Source organism: Polyodon spathula, chromosome 6 (genome assembly GCF_017654505.1).
Source record: "Polyodon spathula isolate WHYD16114869_AA chromosome 6, ASM1765450v1, whole genome shotgun sequence".
In the NCBI taxonomy this organism is placed as follows: Eukaryota; Metazoa; Chordata; class Actinopteri; order Acipenseriformes; family Polyodontidae; genus Polyodon; species Polyodon spathula.
In genome coordinates, this window is record NC_054539.1 from 1,521,181 (window position 1) to 1,537,632 (window position 16,452).

The following is a 16,452-nucleotide window of genomic DNA, read 5'->3' on the forward strand; positions in this document are numbered from 1 at the left end:
CAGCTGTTTCTTCACTTGTTTCACTCTGAATGGTAAATGAGCCTGCTCAACACGTGTGACCCTCGCCTGCTTGTCAGCACCCGAGTTAGGTAGAGGTCTCAATCCAAATAATTAATTTGTGCAGCATTATACAGTAGTACTGTACTGTGGATTCCAGCCCTAAACTTGACCTCCATTCTTGTGTGTAGTTTGGCCATACGGTAAACAGCAGCAATCTCATTAGTTTCTGTTTGTGACTTGGCTACAAAAGCCTTCTTTACTATTCCAACAGGTTCCAAGGGGGAAACAAAACAGCAAACGGTAAACACAGTTTGTGAAGTAAATAAAATAATAACATTCACAAGGCTTTAACTCATGAGTTATTTAAAGAGGTGTAAGGCTGCTGATTTTCCATTAGGCATTGGGAACGGAATTGGCATTTTGGGAATGGAATTCCACTTTGCAACTGCACCTTTTTAAAAATAAATAAATAAAATATGCAAACAGTCCTTTTACCGCTGTTATTCTCCTATAAAAAGTAATGGATTGCTTTGAAAACTACAGTACCCAGAATCCCAGCGATGACACTTGTATAAACGTTTTTGTATGTTTATTTGGATCATTGGATAACGAGGAAACAGGTGATTTTTTGGGCACTACGCTGATGGACTGTCTGACCCTCTTGCGGTGCTGCCTGTGTGCGAGTTGTTTAGAAAAGCAACTAGCTGTTTTGTGATTTCTATTCTGTGGAATCATTTTGGAGTTGTATATAAAAAAAAGTCAAAAGTACTGGAAAAATGAGTCAATTCCCTGATTTAAAAAAAAAAAAAAAAAAAATACTTTGAATTTGTGTTCATGTATTTAGTTATTATCACAAATTCTTTTACTCGTGCTGCTGTAACATGGAGCTCTACTGTAGCTAGAACAGAAAACAGTGATGGTGAACGAGTGGACCAAAAAATACTTATTTAATTTTACCAGCTGTACCAAATGCAAAGCCAATGAGTTTGTTGTGCAGTGAATGTGTGTCAGCGGTTAAGGAATACAATGTGAAAAGGCATTTTGAAACCAGACAAGGAGCTTCTGTAAATATGTATCCACAGAGCTGAGCAGTTAGAAGCTCGCACACATTTTAAAATGTTTGTAATGATACTCCGTTACATGCTCACACTGTTCTATTATTAAAGCACTATTCATATGGTAAAATGTGTAAGTCTTATTCAATATATGAACATTATAGTAAAATACAGTGGGCTGGCTACTCGTAACTTTTTTCCAGTCTGCTCCCCTTAAATAAAAAAAAAAAAAAAAAACTAGTTGAAGAGCCCTGCTCCTACGAAGGCATCTCTCTCTGTCCAGGGTATACGAGAAACACATGCAAGCAGCTTTACAGCAAGTACAGCATAAACCAGTCTGCAGTGTTGCAGATGAAACTGCATATGGGAGTGATAAGTGTCCTGAACATTGTGTTTAATTTGTAATTTCATGAAAATTGTATATATTTGTAATAATGCCCAATCGTTTTCATCTAGTCAGTATATTGTAATGCCAGCAATAAGCTGTCTTTTCAAAACCCCTTTATTTGTTGACTGACCTACAGTACATTGTTACTACTGGATTGCTTTAAGAAAGAGTTTTCCTGAAAACTACAGTATCTCAGGGAAAAAGAAAAAAATGAATTCCATAGATTTTTACTGTAAAATGTTATTTATGTTCAAAAAAAAAAAAACAAACAAACAGAATTGGTCATTTTGAAAAACAGAATAAAACCAGAAAAAAAGGAAAAAACAGAATTGCCAATACCTGAGCTACCTGAGCTCCTTCTGCTTGCACATAATCCAATACCAATACCTGAGCTCACATAATCTGCAATGCACTCCTAAATAGCCAATACCAATACCTGAGCTCCTTCTGCTTGCACATAATCCAATACCAATACCTGAGCTCCTTCTGCACATAATCCAATACCAATACCTGAGCTCCTTCTGCTTGCACATAATCCAATACCAATACCTGAGCTCCTTCTGCTTGCACATAATCCAATACCAATACCTGAGCTCCTTCTGCTTGCACATAATCCAATACCAATACCTGAGCTCCTTCTGCTTGCACATAATCCAATACCAATACCTGAGCTCCTTCTGCTTGCACATAATCCAATACCTGAGCTCCTTCTGCTTGCACATAATCCAATACCAATACCTGAGCTCCTTCTGCTTGCACATAATCCAATACCAATACCTGAGCTCCTTCTGCTTGCACATAATCCAATACCAATACCTGAGCTCCTTCTGCTTGCACATATCCAATACCAATACCTGAGCTCCTTCTGCACATAATCCAATACCTGAGCTCCTTCTACTTGCACATAATCCAATACCAATACCTGAGCTCCTTCTGCTTGCACATAATCCAATACCAATACCTGAGCTCCTTCTACTTGCACATAATCCAATACCAATACCTGAGCTCCTTCTACTTGCACATAATCCAATACCAATACCTGAGCTCCTTCTGCTTGTACATAATCCAATACCAATACCTGAGCTCCTTCTGCTTGCACATAATCCAATACCAATACCTGAGCTCCTTCTGCTTGCACATAATCCAATACCAATACCTGAGCTCCTTCTGCTTGCACATAATCCAATACCTGAGCTCCTTCTGCTTGCACATAATCCAATACCAATACCTGCTCCTTCTGCTCGCACATAATCCAATACCAATACCTGAGCTCCTTCTGCTTGCACATAATCCAATACCAGCTACCTGAGCTCCTTCTGCTTGCACATAATCCAATACCAATACCTGAGCTCCTTCTGCTTGCACATAATCCAATACCAATACCTGAGCTCCTTCTGCTTGCACATAATCCAATACCAATACCTGAGCTCCTTCTACTTGCACATAATCCAATACCAATACCTGAGCTCCTTCTGCTTGCACATAATCCAATACCAATACCTGAGCTCCTTCTGCTTGCACATAATCCAATACCAATACCTGAGCTCCTTCTCCTTGCACATAATCCAATACCAATACCTGAGCTCCTTCTCCTTGCACATAATAAATGTTGATTTCAAAGATTTTTTGTTTAGTTATTCGCAGGGTGTTTTTTGAATTGCCTTTAACTGTTCTAAAGTGCCCACTTGCCATGCCTGTATAATGTGGTTCTGTGATTTGAAATCCTTTAGGGATGCATGTTGCTGCTGTTCATCTGAGACCAGCGCTGGTTAGATCTGTGGGCAGACTGTGGAAAGCTGATCCAAACAAAACTGCAAGTTTTGTAATTTGTACTAATCCAGAGCCCTTGGAGAAACATTCTTCTGTAGTGACAGGTATCAGAGGGGCCTCTTTTATAGGCTGTGTTTGACTCTCCTTTCTCTTCTCTCTCTCTCTCCTTTCTCTCTCCGCAGGGAAGTCGTGATAACATGAGCGTGGTGATAGTTTGTTTCGCGAACGCTCCCAAGGTTTCGGAGGAGGCAGTGAAGAAAGATGCTGAGTTGGATAAGTACTTGGAGTCACGTGTGGAAGGTAAGATGAGCTCATGTTTTTACTGCTTGTGGCCTGTGACTGAGACAGGGGGACAGTGGTCTTTGAGCATTTCAGCAGCTTTGTAAAGAGCCGCTTGCTACGGGTATGGAATAACTACGTTTCTGGTTTATTCCCAATTTTACCCAAAGATTTTTTTTTTTAAATGGGTATCGGTTTTTACTGATTTTATACCTGATTTTTGTCCTATTCAATATTTTCTCCATACAATTTCCAAGGAAATGCACTGTTTTGATTAAAGTGCTGTTTTATCTTGACCCCGACATTGTAATAAGCAGCCCTACATTGTATCCTAGGATACAGCAGACGTTTAGATGTAAACATGGTTCTCTGTCACTTCAAACACATTATCACCTGATTGTTGGCCATTCAAAGTCTGATTATTGTGGCAGTTGCTGGGCTTAGTAATTACTAGCTTGATCAAAAAACAAATTGAAATACTTGCACAAAAATATAATATTTTGAGTGGATGAGGAATGTGGAGAAAATGTAAATCAGTTCATGAATATTCAAAAGAAAGGTAACGTTTCAAAGTATACAAAAATAGCAGAAGTGGATCAGATGAGGCAGAGGATGCAAATACTGCTGCACTGAGGTACATGTTCACACTGACAATAAAAGAACGTACTGAAAAATAAGAGACACATTAAAACAATAAATTGAACTGAGAAACAAGCAAGCCGTTTGTGCGGCTTTTACACACACTTTAATAAAAAGAGAGCGCAGAATGACTGTTAATGAGTTTGTCAGAGTGCTGTGCTTTGCTAGACAGCAGAGGTCTGTATTGGTGACTTCATGTGACAGTACTGTCTGTCCGTCAGCTAAAACACTGCCAAACACAGACAATCTTAATCGTAAATATTTGACAGAAAATGGTGATGCTTAGTTGGTAAACTTATATGGAATGCATTGATGTAAATGTTCAGTGTGATTTTCCGATGGCTTGCACCGCCCAGTCCTGTCACTTTTCTTTTTATGATTTCAAGGTTAATAAACCTGGCTTGTTTTTTGCTGGTGTCATTTTCTTACCTTCTGTAGATACTATTTCCATCAGCACAGCGACTGCCCAAACGTTCGCAAAGTACCAGCTAACTTGGGAAAATGTGGCTTCGACTTGCACAGATTCTGCTTCATCATACATGCCAGGGACATGAAACTTAATCAGAAACCAGAGCTGCTACGCATCATAATCTGCGTGTAAAGCGTGTATACTGAGATTTTTTTTTTTTTTTAAACGATGTTTCAATTAAACTATTATTTACCGATTTTTTTTTTTTTTATCCATATTATAATATATGTAAAATAAATTCAGAAAAATTCCCGGAAATGGTTTTTTAAGCTAAAAACTGAAAATGTGGAACACTAGGACTAACACGGTGTAGAGCTGTCAGAACCTGCTTTTGCGGGTTGATTTGACGAGCTGTCAGAACCTGCTTTTGCGGGCTGATTTGACGAGCTGTCAGAACCTGCTTTTGCGGGCTGATTTGACGAGCTGTCAGAACCTGCTTTTGCGGGCTGATTTGACGAGCTGTCAGAACCTGCTTTTGCGGGCTGATTTGACGAGCTGTCAGAACCTGCTTTTGCGGGCTGATTTGACGAGCTGTCAGAACCTGCTTTTGCGGGTTGATTTGACGAGCTGTCAGAACCTGCTTTTGCGGGCTGATTTGACGAGCTGTCAGAACCTGCTTTTGCGGGCTGATTTGACGAGCTGTCAGAACCTGCTTTTGCGGGCTGATTTGACGAGCTGTCAGAACCTGCTTTTGCGGGCTGATTTATAGAGCTGTAAGGGGTCCATGGTATTTCTGAATTATCATGGCTGATGAACAGTGTTCTCGTAGTAGAAGCAAGAGGGTCTAGTTAGAATACTGAAACGTTATGGTAAACATTTTAAGAATCTCAACATGATTTTCCAATCCAGATCATTTTTTTCCAGGTTTGTCTGTTTTAAATCCTCACAGTTCCGCTTTGTTTCCATCACCATTTACCAACATTTGGCAGGAGTCTTCAGTAAAAAGGCTATGTTATATAAACACTTCTCTTGAAATTAGAAGAGAGCAGTGGAATAATGGAGCCTGGGTGCTGCAAATACCAGAAGAGCTGCATTTCCCGCTTTGGTTGGAAACACATTGGCTGAACATTGCCCTGGCAGACAGTACATAACCACTGCAAGTATTCCAGGATTCCCCAGCAGGTCAGAGACTAGGGACTCCTTCCTGGCACCAGCTAGACCCACAGCTGCCTGAGGAATACCAAGTGCTTATTAGAGACTCCTTTCAATCGCAAACACAGCTCCCTGTGCGGGGTTCGAGAAGCTGTCCTTTCAATCGCAAACACAGCTCCCTGTGCAGGGTTCGAGAAGCTGTCCTTTCAATCGAAAACACAGCTCCCTGTGCGGGGTTCGAGAAGCTGTCCTTTCAATTGAAAACACAGCTCCCTGTGCGGGGTTTGAGAAGCTGTCCTTTCAATCGCAAACACAGCTCCCTGTGCGGGGTTCGAGAAGCTGTCCTTTCAATCGCAAACACAGCTCCCAGACGGGCGAAATTACAGGTGTTATTAATATTAGGTAGCTAGGTTAAGTTTACAGTTACTGTTAAAAATGTTGTACATTGCGTTTGCTGATCGTTAAGTTTATACTACATTTAACAATTTTTGTGTTCAAAGTTATGCAACAGTTAAGAGAATTGTATTTATTTTGTATTAAAATACTGAAACTAAGTATATTTACTAAAGCCTCCACTGCACTCCAGCGCTCTGAAGTACGATATTAACACATCAAGTGTGCAGTGGATTGACGGACGACTTTTTCGGATGAGGGATGATAAATGACGGAACGACCTTTAGTCATTTTGAATGTTAGACATAAGCTTTCAGACTCTGACCTCCTCTCGACCCAGACACATGTACGTGGAGGAAAACAAACAGTGGTTAAAGTGATCAGTCTTGGGAATAACACAGTAGCTGTCAGTCTCTCTGAATGTCCTTATTTCCACCCTCCCGGGCCATTGGTTTGTCAACATTCAGACTGAACCCATCCCTGGGATCAGTAGCAAACAACTATTGGTTAGAAAGCCAAGTCGAGTCTTATGTTCATTGTAACTGCAATGCTATAACAATTCAGGAATTCGGTGTCTGACTGGATAAAGTAGGACAGTCGCACAAAAAATAAAAAATGGCTTTCTCTGTGTGTGTGTGTGTGTGTGTGTCTGTTGGCGGGGGGCGTTCTGTGTGTGTGGGGATTGGTTCTGTCTGTTAGTGTGGTTGGAGGGGGGTGGAGTGTGGGGGTCTGAGGTTTGGCTTCTGTCTGTGCTCTGAGGCATTTGGCATTCTAAGTACCCCTGCATTGTATCTACCAGTGTACTGAACAAGTTTTAACTGCATGCTGACACGCCCCTGTAGCCAAAGTGTAGGAGGGGAGGGAGGAGGGGATGTGATGACTGCCGGCACCTCCCTCACTCACTCACTCCAGGCATGAAAGCGAGGTCACCCTGAGCCTGCTCTAGTTACTGTGGTCTCGCTGGGATTTAATGTTGTGGTAGCTCTGCTCTGGAGCTCCCAGGACTGTAATGTAGAGCACTACCAAACAAGGCTAGTCCTGATCTGCCTGTGCATCCAGGCTGAACGCTGTCCTAATATACAGAATTGAAAGCCACTCCCCTCCGTGGTCAAGTACATGCAAAAGAGTTTAATGAGCAAGCCCACTATGCACTGGCCCCTCTAATGTTATCCGTAGACTCCCAGGAACAGCTGGGTGGGGAAGTCAGCTGTCTGAGCCCAGGAACAACAGTCCAAAAACTGATGAAAACATCACTGTTCATCTTGAAACCACCTGTTTGTATGTCAACTTACTTAGTGTTTGGGGGCTCAGCGCCCCACCCCTTGCCGTTCTACATTCCTAGCAAGCAGGCGTCTCGATCATTTCAAATCCCTGGCTTGGCTTTAGAAATGGAAGCTCCTGCTTAAGGATTTTTCTTTCTTTTCCTCCAGAAATCATTGAGAAGTCTGGCGAGGAGGGTGTTCCGGACCTGGTTCATGTAATGCGCAACCTGTCTGTGGAGAGCATCCCGAACCTGCCCCCAGGAGGGGGCCTGGCCAGCAAGTACGACCAACCTGTACAGAGCTCTGCTTTATCACATTACCTGCATGGAAGATCACAGGCTGCATTTAATAGGAAGGGCTCCGCTTAGACCAGTCAGTCAGAGTGGACTTATTCTCAGTTAGGAACAACACCACATATGTATTTATTTATTTAGGTAGTGGACCTTGGGTCTGATTTATTAAGATTGTTACACCAAAATAGTTTGTTCCAAGTTTTGTTTTAGATTTAAATTCAATGCAAGTCTTATAAAACAAGTAACAGACAACTTGTAAGAATGATTTAAAACATGTTACTAGATAAACAACATAAAGTGTTGAAGTTGGGAAATAATCCCAGACAGCTACACACACCCCCACCCCCACACCTCTCTGCAGTGTGTTATTCAGTAATAAAGGCTCAGTGCAGGTTACAAGTGGTTCTGTTGTTCAAATGCATGCTTTTTAAACACCCACGTTTGGCTTTGGCATAACTTGAATTTGAACTGACGACCTCAAAGTTACAGGGCTCATCCTGCACTCCTGGTGGAGTGCCTTTACCGGATGCGCCACTAGAGAATAGATTAAATACATTAATATCAGCTTTGGTGGTTTTTCATTTCAATTTGATGACTTGTGTTTGTATAAAGTGTTCAGTGGCTGCCTCTAATCAAGTTGATAGTGTGACAGACCCTGACACAGCAAAGAGTGCACAAGAGATACTCATCTTGATCAGAGGTAGCCACCAAACACAGAAACATACAAAACATTTCCATAAAAATTGCAGGTAGAGTTCAGTCTGTCCTGCTTTCTACCTTTCAAACACGCAATAGAAGGTAGTGTGGAGGCGGCTACTGTCTGAAGCAGAGCAGAGTCTCTGACAGCAGAGTCTCGTGAAGGAGAGCTGTTTTTAGTGCCTTCTATTCCAGGCTGACAGATTCCAGTGTTCCTGCGGATTAAATAGAGACGAAGTGGAACAGCTGTGAGCAAACGTGCCTGCTACTAACATGATACATGACTCCAGCTATTATTACCGCTCATGTCTACACTTGAAAAGTTCTCATGTACTTAATTAATTACCCCCTGTCCCATCCCATCCACATTTCTGTCTACAGTGATATTACATTTTTTAAAAATCAGAACGGACGGGATCCCAGAGTGGCTCACCTGGTAAAAGCATAGCCATGTGGTGTGCAGGGTGAGTCCTACAGTCAGGGCAGCGCAGGTTCATGTCCTGTCTGTGTGGTGTGCAGGGGGAGTCCTACAGTCAGGGCAGCGCAGGTTCATGTCCTGTCTGTGTGGTGTGCAGGGGGAGTCCTACAGTCAGGGCAGCGCAGGTTCATGTCCTGTCTGTGTGGTGTGCAGGGGGAGTCCTACAGTCAGGGCAGCGCAGGTTCATGTCCTGTCTGTGTGGTGTGCAGGGGGAGTCCTACAGTCAGGGCAGCGTAGGTTCATGTCCTGGCTGTGTGGTTTCCAGGGTGAGTCCTACAGTCAGGAGCGCAGGTTCATGTCCTGGCTGCGCCAAGTCTCTGGTCTTCACTGGGTATTCCTGAGGGAGCGTCTCATTGGCTCTGACACTGCTGCGGATTAGGCAGAACCTTAAGGAACTGTTTCTCCACTGCAGTAAGGGGAAAAAACCATTGGACATTCTGAACTGGGGAGAGAACCAGGGGGTAAAGAAAAAAACAAAAAAGAAAAAAAAGAAACAGAAATGCTCATATGCCCTGGCTAGCCTGTCAGTAAGTAAAAGCTCTGCTGGCAGGTAAGCTACCCTGGATGCTCTCTGATGTGTCTTCGCCTTGTCTGCAGGCGCAGTGTAATTGAAGCCGTGTACAACAGGCTGAACCCACACCGGGACGAGGATGGGGTGAGTGTCTTTCCCGTTCAGCTTGTTCTGATCCGTTGTGCACTGTGTGGTTGATTAAGACAGGGCACTGCTTTTGTTTTGAATGTGTCGTACATGAGAATATGCCTAACTGAGTGTCTATATACATATATATATATATATATATTAACTGTCTATATATATATATATATATATATATATATATATATATATATATATATATATATATATATATATATAAAACCCTTTAAAAAAAAAAAAAAAAAAAAACTCTACAACAGTTTGACAATTTAGCAATTGATGATAACGAAGTTGGCAGTTACAATGTCAGCAGCCGAGTGCTTCATAAAGAATTAAATATCCCGTGGTATTTAATTTCTGCATAGTGATCACAGTGTAGCAGCTAGGCTAGGACACTGTAGCTGAGTGCTTCATAAGGAATTGAATAACCCAGGGTATTTAATTTCTTTCATTTCTGCTTAGTGATTTCAGTGTAGCAGCTAATGCTAGGACACTGCTACTGCCGCCTTCATCCGGACAGAGGTGCTGGCAGGGCTAACATTCATCTCATAAGGGGGGCTGTACTGGGTGCTAAGATTACAATAGAACAGCTGAAGAGAATCACCAGCATGAATATTCACAACTGAGAGGATGTGAGCGCTCTTCATCCAACAGTTAAGAGCATTCTAGTGCTTTTGATGTTTCGAGTCTTTTTCAGTCGGCCGTATTGATGGATGAAAGAGCTTTTCTGTTTGAAATTCGTAATAATAATAATAATAAATAATTATAATAACACTAATAGTAACAGTTTTTTTTTTAATACACACTGCAGTCTGAGATAATCAGATACAGGCTTTTTAGCAGCCCAGGTGTGTGACAAGTTCAAAGGCAGTTTCTCTTCAAGGAGAACAGGAAGACCGCCTTCATTTGTGCCGCTTTTGCAAGTGTGTGATTTTATATAAAGATTATAAATGTGTGGGGTTCCCTGCTGGAATGGAGGAATTACCTAGATTGTCACTAGCGGGGATGGGTGGGTGGGGGGGGGGGGGGGTTACCTCCTTTTTATTTGGGGATACCTCGGTCTCGCAGGGGACCCCTGTTTTAGGTTTTAAGATTTATAAACTGGTTTGTCTACTGATGCTGGGGTGTTAAATCTTGACAAGGACCCTCCTGAAGCAGAGGACGGCGGGACACCAGGCAAGCTGCAGGCTGCTCTTCGTCAGTTCAGAGTTAATCATAGGGGGAACTACGGGCCCGCCCTGCAGGAGGTGCTGACTAGTGTCAGGCTAGCTGAAGAGCAGAAGGCAGCCCAGGAAGCATCAGCAGCTTCTACTCCTTCAGCACCAGCAGGACACCCCCAGGAGAACACTGTGAGCCAGCCCTGAGACATCCTGGGAAAAACACAAGGACCTGAGCCAGGCATAGACCAGTTTCCATTCTCATAGAGCTTTGTGAATCTGACCTTTTACGAGTTCAGCGATGGCCAGAGTTAGTCCTTGTGTTGGACATTCCATTGTTCTGTTGCCAGCAAGATATACCCGGGGTTGTTAGTTCATATTTTATTTTTTTGGAAAATGATCTTTACGAAGTGGAGTTAAACAATGGTGATTACAGACGGACGGATGTCTCCACCTCTCTGTTGTGAAGATGCTGTATGGAAGGCCCCTGTCCAGTCGTACAGCTGTGAATGTTTGACTTTATTGACACCATACTCCAGGGGTATCTAACCCTGGTCCTGGAGAGCCCCAGTCCTGCAGACTTTACACCATCAATGGCTAAAGATCTGGAACACCTCCGTTAATCTTGACTAATTAAGCCAATAATTGGTTTGAGTAAGTGAGAGCTCGTTTGAAATGAAAATCAGCAGACCCAGTAGCTCTGGTAGACCAGGGTTGGAGACCCCTGCCCTGCTCTATACAGCATTAACATGCCTGTTTCAGAGAGGGTTCTTTTCTGTCCAGTGTTTTAATAAAATCATAGCTGCATTCAACAGCACAATTCTTAACTTTTTTTTTTTTACGTTTTAATAAAGCTTGTAAGCTGGGAAGGTCATCGTGTTAATGCAATATTTCATCACGTCACTGGTCCGATTGCCAAGTAGTCATTTGTATGCAGGCCGATTTAATCAGTCCAAGGCATGCCTTTGGTATTCAACACATGTCTAATGTAAACATTTTGTGTATAGTGTTGCCATAGCAACTGAAACTACATTGATGAGTGTGCAGACCTGTTGCTGCTCCCTGCATGCCTCTCTTGAATCTACCCAAAGAAATGTAATGAATGCACGAGGGAGAACAGGTGCCTGAGCCGCAAAGCCCTGGTGCACTGGTACACCCAGCTGTGTCTCAGACCTGTGCTAAAACTCCTGTCCTATTTCACTGCATACCGCCCCCATGAGCGCCCGACATGTCCTGATTACCGAAACACAGCTGCCTCGTTTGGAATTAATTTCACAAAGATCACAGAGCACTGGGAAATGAATTGCAATAGTACAGGATTAAGAAATTCAGGCAAAGGTTTAGGTTTCATGAAAAACTGCTTTTTTGAACTACATATTTATACTCTGATCATGCCCTCTGCCTTATGAGAGAAATACATGCATGTGCAAAAAAAAAAAAAAAAAAAAAGAGATTTCTCCCCCAGCAAAACTGGGTCTGTTGAGAGTACGTGCCGTCTGGTTGTGAATGTAAAAAGCAGAGTGAAAAGCGTGCAGCTTTGTATTTCCAGAGATTAAGGAATTTGGCAGCGAAAGTGGTTTTTAGTTTTATTATTCACACATTGCAGCACCACATGCTACTTTGTTTTTACCATAGACGAGGTTTACCCTTAAATATGAGCTTCTGAACTAAATAAAAGTTCAGTACATAGTGAGTCCTTTACATCTTCATTGTCTGCATAGAAGAGGGTAAAGAGTAGGGTTTTTAATTGAGATGTTCAGGCTGACCCAAAGAGATTTGCATGGAAAAAAAAAAACAAAGCAAGAAGCCTTAAGAAAAAAATTATTTAATTGAATGTTGCTTTGTAACACTTTTGCAATGTTTCATACGCAGGAGAATGGAGTGTGTGTGTATTTTTTCAATTTTCTTTTCTGTTTGTTTCTTCTCTCCAGAGTGCCGGAGATCTGGAAGACCCGTGGTAGTCTAGGGAGATGGAATTAAAAAATAAATAATGTTCTGAAATGAATTAACACAGAAGAAATCTTTATTTACATTTTTTTCTTCAATACCAAGAAGAAAACCCAAAGGATGGTTAACATTAAGTGAGGTGGATGGAAGGAAAGACGGAAGCGCATATAAGTTAGGAAAAAAAAAGTTTTTACACCAGTTTTGTTCATTTTTGTGTTTTAAGAATTAAATAAATAAGTAAATAAATATATAAAAAACCTGTTGTACTATATCCAGTATTCATTGCACACCCTGGACTTTACGAACTCATCTACTACCCAGCTGCTGCATGACAGTACCATGCGGTCAGGCAGATGAGACTCACAGTAAGACAGGGTGCCAGGGACTCCAGTTCCACTGGGCAGACACAAGCATTCTCCTGTCACAGGACACACACATGTCAAATCTCAAAGGGGCATCACTTCTGTAGGGTTTCAAGGTTGAGAGCGTTAGCCCTGTTGTTTTTCCTGGCTCAGAAGGAACTTGCATCTCACTCAAGCCCTGTGCATCCTCTCTGCACTGTTTTTTATTTTTTATTTAAAATTTTTCCCTCTGCAGTTCTAGATGTTGCCTACCTACCACTTGTTTTTGAGAAATCATTGTATCTGCCAATAAAGCAACAATGTTATATGTGCATGTGCACAGTCGAGATTGCATAGCCCTCTGTAGAACCTTCGGTACAAGCTGAACAGCTTTCATTTATGCTCACCATAATGTCAAATGCAATTTACTCTGTTCCTCTCTCTCTCTCTCAACCCCCCTCCCTCTGTCCCTTTCTCTCTCTCAACCCCCCTCCCTCTGTCCCTTTCTCTCTCTCAAACCCCCTCCCTCTGTCCCTCTCTCTCTCTCAACCCCCCTCCCTCTGTCCCTTTCTCTCTCAACCCCCTCCCTCTGTCCCTCTCTCTCTCTCAACCCCCCTCCCTCGCTATCTATCTCCCCCGTCTCTGATGCAGAAGTTGGTTCTCGCAGTCAACTTGCCTTTTTCTTATAATATTGTAAATTGTGGTTAATTTGTTTTCCATGTGGATTTTCTATATGTTAACGTCATCATAATTTTAGTTTATTATAATTACGCAATAGTTTGTTATAATTACGCGTTTTTGCTTCAAGATGAAGTCTTGTGTATTAAGGGTATTGTTTGAATTGCATTTATAACAAACGCCAAAAATGTTATAATTATAATATATATATAATATTATTATATAATATATATTATATATATATATATATATATATATATATATATATATATATATATATATATATATATATATATATATATATATATATATATATATATATATATATATATATATATATATATATATATATATATATTATGTATATATATATATATATATATATATATATGTGTGTGTGTGTGTATATATATATATATATATATATGTATATATATATATATATATATATATATATATATATATGTGTATATATATAGCAAAAAGCTATGAGATTACTTACTGTGTATAAAGTTGAAAACCCAGCAATTTGTTTTCAGTTGATCCGCGACTCTGTTTATTCTTTTAAAGGATGTGGTACAAGAGTAGTTGCTATATGATGTAAGGTACTTGAAGATTCCTAGTTTGATTCTATTTTTGCAATAACCATGCTTCTATTGAATGATTTTGAGATGTGCATGTACTGAGTCCAGGTAATGGTGGGGATGATGATTTGAGGGAAAGGGAAACATGTATCCGAGACACAGACACTGGGGCTAAGGAGAACAATGAATGTATTCATCTGTACACAATAACATGGACGATGCTGGGGATGCCTTGTAAAGATTTCTTTCTTGTTCAATGTGTTATTTCATTATGCTGTTAATCGCCCTTGTGTGTAGTTTAAGATGAGTGTCTTTAATTGGATTGTATGAACTTGAGTTCTTTGTCTTGATTATTTTTTCTTCTTTATTTTGTTGCTCCCCCATTCTGCTCGTAATTGGGTATGTGTGCTAGAACGCTGCCTGTATTATAAAAAGTCATCCTTTGTGCGCACTGGTGCCTACAGTCACCTCCCCTACCCCCCCCCCCCCCCCCCCAATTTTTTTTTTGTGTATCTATGATTATTGGTATATAATATTATTATTGCCACAATATATTTTATTTATTCATAGATTTTAGCCTTGTAAATGACAAATGTTCTAAAAAAATTAAATGCAGAAATAAATAATGTTAGCAGGTGTATTCTGTATCCTGTGATGGGACTTGTTTGGGTTGTAGGGTAGGGGGATGGAGAGTACACAAGTGGATTGGAACTAGAGTCCTTTCTTGTACTGATAGTTCCCAGTATGATATTGTAATGTTTCATACGATACAGTGGACATAACCACCTTGTTATCTTCAATAAAGGATTGCTAAAGATAGTGCCTTGCCTCCTTACTCTAACCAGTACTGACACCCTCCTTTTTAAATCAGACCAGAGGAAAATCATTTTCCAATCTGTTCGATGCGGAACGAATTGCCATGGATTGGTACTCGATTGTAAACTGTGGAAAGGACAGCTTTTCTTGTTTTGAAGTCAGCACATTGTTGAGTCTGAGGTACAGTGCACTGTATTTCCCACCTGTCTTCAGCTTGTGCATTCAGATCAGTCAGCATACTGTATTTACACTGTCGACTCCAGTGTATTTTGCAAGCTGGCAGTGTAATGAAATGCACATGTTTCCATACAGTGCATCCTTTCTGGCCACACATGAGCTCTTGTATTATTTTGTAGTCCCTTCACACAGGCACAAGGGGGTGTAAAAGCAAGTAGAGGGATCTCTGCAACACTACTGCAAAAACAGCATCTTCTATGTGTTTCTTTATTATTTAGATTTTATGGTAATAAATTCATGTTCACCCAACCACCACAATGCACCTCCTTCATTGTGGACAATTTTTCGGGAATCTTCCCTGTCCTATAAGTCAATTTTATGTGAATTATGTAACTAGTATTTTTCATATAACATTTTGATGGCACAATAGTGTATATGATAAGCATACATATAGTAAGAAAATGTGTAAAAAAAAATAAAAAAATTCCAGGACATGGTGCTCAGTAACTAATGTATTGAATGCACTGTATAGCAAGGCTAAGCACAAAAAGAGTTGGAACAGAGGCCACAAGTGGAAGGACTACCTTTAGCCACCCCTGCTCTGGACTCTATGCCAGGATTTCTCACAGTTACTGGTTTTCATTCCCTGAGCTCTCAGTTTAACTAATAATTACTCAATTAGACCTGCGTATTTGTTTTCAGCTCTTAAACAGCTGCAGATTTCAAGTTTACTGTAACATTTTAAATGTGCATTTTTTTTTTTGGAGCTGAGAACAATTAAAAGCGGATGAGCAGACGATCAGTTCAATGAAGGGTTTAGTTAAGTCATTGAGAGCTCAGTTGGAATGGAAACCAGCAGACACAGCAGGGGGTCCCCAGGACCGAGTTTGAGAACCCCTGCTCAGTTCTGCCTTCTGACCTTGACCAGCCTTCCCAATTTGTAGGGTCTCTCTTAATGAAACCACTGCAGATCTACAGTAATACCAGTGCTTTTTAACTGATAATATAATCGCTGTTCCAGCTGGTTTGGTGAGCCCCAAATGACCTTTTCTAAGCAGTTTAAGGGCAGGGGTGTCCGTAGTTGACCGTTCCACTCCTGGTCTTTGTTCCAATTTTTTTCTAAATTGTTTAATTTAACCAATTAAACCGCTATCCAGACCTTGAAGTACATAATTATGGAATTGTACCTGTTAAACCTGGAGTGGAATGGCCTTACAAGACTGATTGGACAGATCTGTTTAAGGCTGCTGTTACAATCCAGCCAGGGGTCATAGATCATCGTG

At 41.0% G+C, this 16,452-nt stretch overlaps 1 protein-coding gene and 1 long non-coding RNA gene across 6 annotated transcripts in view; one reads left to right on the forward strand and one right to left on the reverse strand.

Annotated features, from left to right (window-relative positions):
* LOC121316675 (protein phosphatase 1B) overlaps positions 1–13,345 on the forward strand; it is a 52,720-nt gene extending 39,375 nt beyond the window's left edge. The window contains exons 3-6 of one of the 3 annotated variants that reach the window (XM_041251724.1): positions 3,396–3,513; positions 7,516–7,627; positions 9,412–9,469; positions 10,612–12,141. In XM_041251724.1, the coding sequence (XP_041107658.1) occupies positions 3,396–3,513; positions 7,516–7,627; positions 9,412–9,469; positions 10,612–10,833 (510 nt within the window). In that variant the 3' untranslated portion in view covers positions 10,834–12,141. Of the gene's footprint in view, positions 1–3,395; positions 3,514–7,515; positions 7,628–9,411; positions 9,470–9,931; positions 10,448–10,611; positions 12,142–12,557 lie in introns of those variants that run through there. The other 2 variants (XM_041251725.1, XM_041251726.1) reach the window with 2 other exon arrangements.
* LOC121316676 lies at positions 1,792–2,426 on the reverse strand. 3 transcript variants are annotated; one of them, XR_005950436.1, is made up of 4 exons: positions 2,366–2,426; positions 1,954–2,259; positions 1,880–1,918; positions 1,792–1,830 (listed from the first exon to the last, which is right to left on the reverse strand). It is a non-coding gene; the product is annotated as an uncharacterized LOC121316676 (long non-coding RNA). The 3 variants fall into 3 exon arrangements; XR_005950435.1 differs by having other exon boundaries at positions 2,327–2,409; XR_005950434.1 differs by lacking the exon at positions 2,366–2,426 and having other exon boundaries at positions 1,954–2,292.
* Positions 13,346–16,452: the final 3,107 nt, after the last annotated feature.